This window comes from Perkinsus marinus, assembly GCF_000006405.1.
Source record: "Perkinsus marinus ATCC 50983 genomic scaffold scf_1104296965530, whole genome shotgun sequence".
Lineage (NCBI taxonomy): Eukaryota > Perkinsozoa > Perkinsida > Perkinsidae > Perkinsus > Perkinsus marinus.
This window is the reverse complement of record NW_003204301.1, coordinates 1-2,190: the sequence shown is the minus strand read 5'-3', so window position 1 is coordinate 2,190 and position 2,190 is coordinate 1. Positions and strand designations below refer to the sequence as shown.

The 2,190-nt window shown below is 42.1% G+C and overlaps 2 protein-coding genes across 2 annotated transcripts; both read right to left on the bottom strand.

Annotated features, from left to right (window-relative positions):
• Positions 1–1,311: 1,311 nt before the first annotated feature.
• Pmar_PMAR025013 (hypothetical protein) lies at positions 1,312–1,604 on the bottom strand (the record flags this gene model as incomplete). Its single annotated transcript, XM_002769603.1, has 1 exon — positions 1,312–1,604. A coding segment is annotated over one exon (293 nt), but the record flags the coding sequence as incomplete, so codon positions are not given.
• A 25-nt stretch (positions 1,605–1,629) lies between these two features.
• On the bottom strand, positions 1,630–1,801 carry Pmar_PMAR025012 (sumo-1 activating enzyme subunit, putative; the record flags this gene model as incomplete). The annotated part of the gene is made up of 1 exon (XM_002769602.1): positions 1,630–1,801. A coding segment is annotated over one exon (172 nt), but the record flags the coding sequence as incomplete, so codon positions are not given.
• Positions 1,802–2,190: the final 389 nt, after the last annotated feature.

Below are 2,190 nucleotides of genomic sequence, written 5' to 3'. Positions count from 1 at the left end.
CGAACACGTAGCAATACGAGAATCATAGCACATTCGAATCTGATTAGAAATCGATCAAACTTCGCTCCGCCTTTTTTCATCCGAGCAGTACACGTGTGTTGACAACAATGTGAAAGTTCAGAGAAAATTTTTGGGAATTTCGCGTAAATTTTTAACAAATTTATAATCAGTGAAAGGAAGGAAAGGTAACATATATATTCCTCCAATATTGGAGTTCCACCCTAGTGATATGAAAAACACTAGTGAAAAACATATTTCACGACTACTGCATAGCGCTAATATCCGTTTCTCACGTTTTTCACGGAGTTTTCACGCCACTTCACGTAAAACGGGTAAAGTTCATTCGTCCCAAAGTGAAATAAAATCAGCAAAAACTAACATATAAAATCGTCTTCAGCCCGGAACTCAACAGTGAGCGATGAACTCACCAAAAATACCAAAAGTTCCCCAGAGCTGATCTGAACATCCAAACAAGATGGGGAAATTATAAAATCAGAAATTTTCAGGAATTTGAAATCCCAAAATCGATCAATATGAGTGTATGAAATTTAAAAATTTAAGTTTAAGGGCCAATAAGAACAGAGTTTTGAAACTCTTGGAAAATTCCGCCGACACGAAGTACGATCGAGCCAAGCCACTTACGGAGCTTTCCTCAGCTTTACTCCACTTAGTAGTTCCGACAAAGGCACAGTGAGAAGCTCGTCGAACGAAGCAGTAGTGATCTCCTGAGAACTTTGTATTTTTCCGACGACAGTGTTTGAATAAATGTTCGTTTTCCTCAGCTGAGTCCACAAGTTTCCTCGCTGATTATTAAGTTGAAATACAAATTCGTATGAAAGTGTACAGAGGTCATTGAGACTTCCCTAAATTTCCTCAAAGCTTCGACAAATGCCACCTACACATGTAGCTGACCATATGCATATTTTTCCGCGCCGTTCGAAGAATCGTTCCGGAGAAATTTCCCACGATGCTTGCTGTATTTGCTTATACACTCTACAGAACATCACGTTCTGTTTCGTGAGAATACTCTCGGGTTCACAAAAGTGTGTGAGAAGGGGAAAACATTTTCGTATGTTCAGCAAAATGACAAGTCGTTGTGATAGAAACAATCCTTTCGTGTTTCCTACCACACCTTGAAAACTTCCTAGCCGCAGAACTGGCACCGCAATTTCGAAAACCACGCGCCTCCAATTAGAAGTGGGCAAAAACTACGGTTACGGTACGGCCCACTCTATCCGCATTGGAGGCGTCAATTTCCCCCACGATTTAGCATCAACACCTATCGAAAACGCCCTCCAAACTGTAGCTTACCACAGCCGTTTTGGTCCCCAGTGATCTCTCCAACACTCTATGTTTCACCAAATCAGCAGTCCACCAGCCGACCCCTCCCACTCCAAATGACATAAACGTAGCAACGCCCGCTCCCCGTGCCGATTCAGCGATAGCTTTCGCTTTCGCGAAATCGAACCCGATATCGATCGACACCGTACTGAACTTTCTAATGTCAAAACTATTCTCATCACTGACCGTAACCGTAGCCAATGGGTTCATCTCACGTAGCGATACCGCTGAGGCTTCGGCGATCGTTTTATACGAAGTAAAATCTGTCGAAAATTTTCGAAAAAAAACCGGAAAAATTGACCTACCTTTCGGGATGAGGAAATTCCACGTCCGAACTTCTTCAGTAACAACACGGTCGTCAACAAGCGTAATATTGGCGCCCGCCAGGAGAATGTTCTTAGCGACTTCGACGTTGATAGCAGAAAGACCAAATATTAACACCGTGCTGGACTTCAACCGACTAAAATGGCAAAGATACGCATTCAAATTCTTTCCTGTGCGCTGAATGAAAGATTCCACTCCACTGAAAAATACGAAAAAAATCCATTGAAATTATTTCCAAAAATCCTCACTGTGCGTTAAACTGATGACTTCACTCCACTGAGAAAAAATTCTTCGAAATAAATCCCAAAATTCTTGTCTGTGTGGTAGACTGAAAATTATACTCCATTGAGAGATACGAAACACGTCCAATAAAATCAATTCAAAAATCTTCCCTGTGCGGACAACAAAAGATTCTCTTCAAACTCACCTCTGAGCATTCCGTCCCCACAGTCGTAGTTGGCGATCGTAAACCTCCTCCTCACTGGCCGATATTTTCCTCTACGACAGGCATGAATCACCGACTAC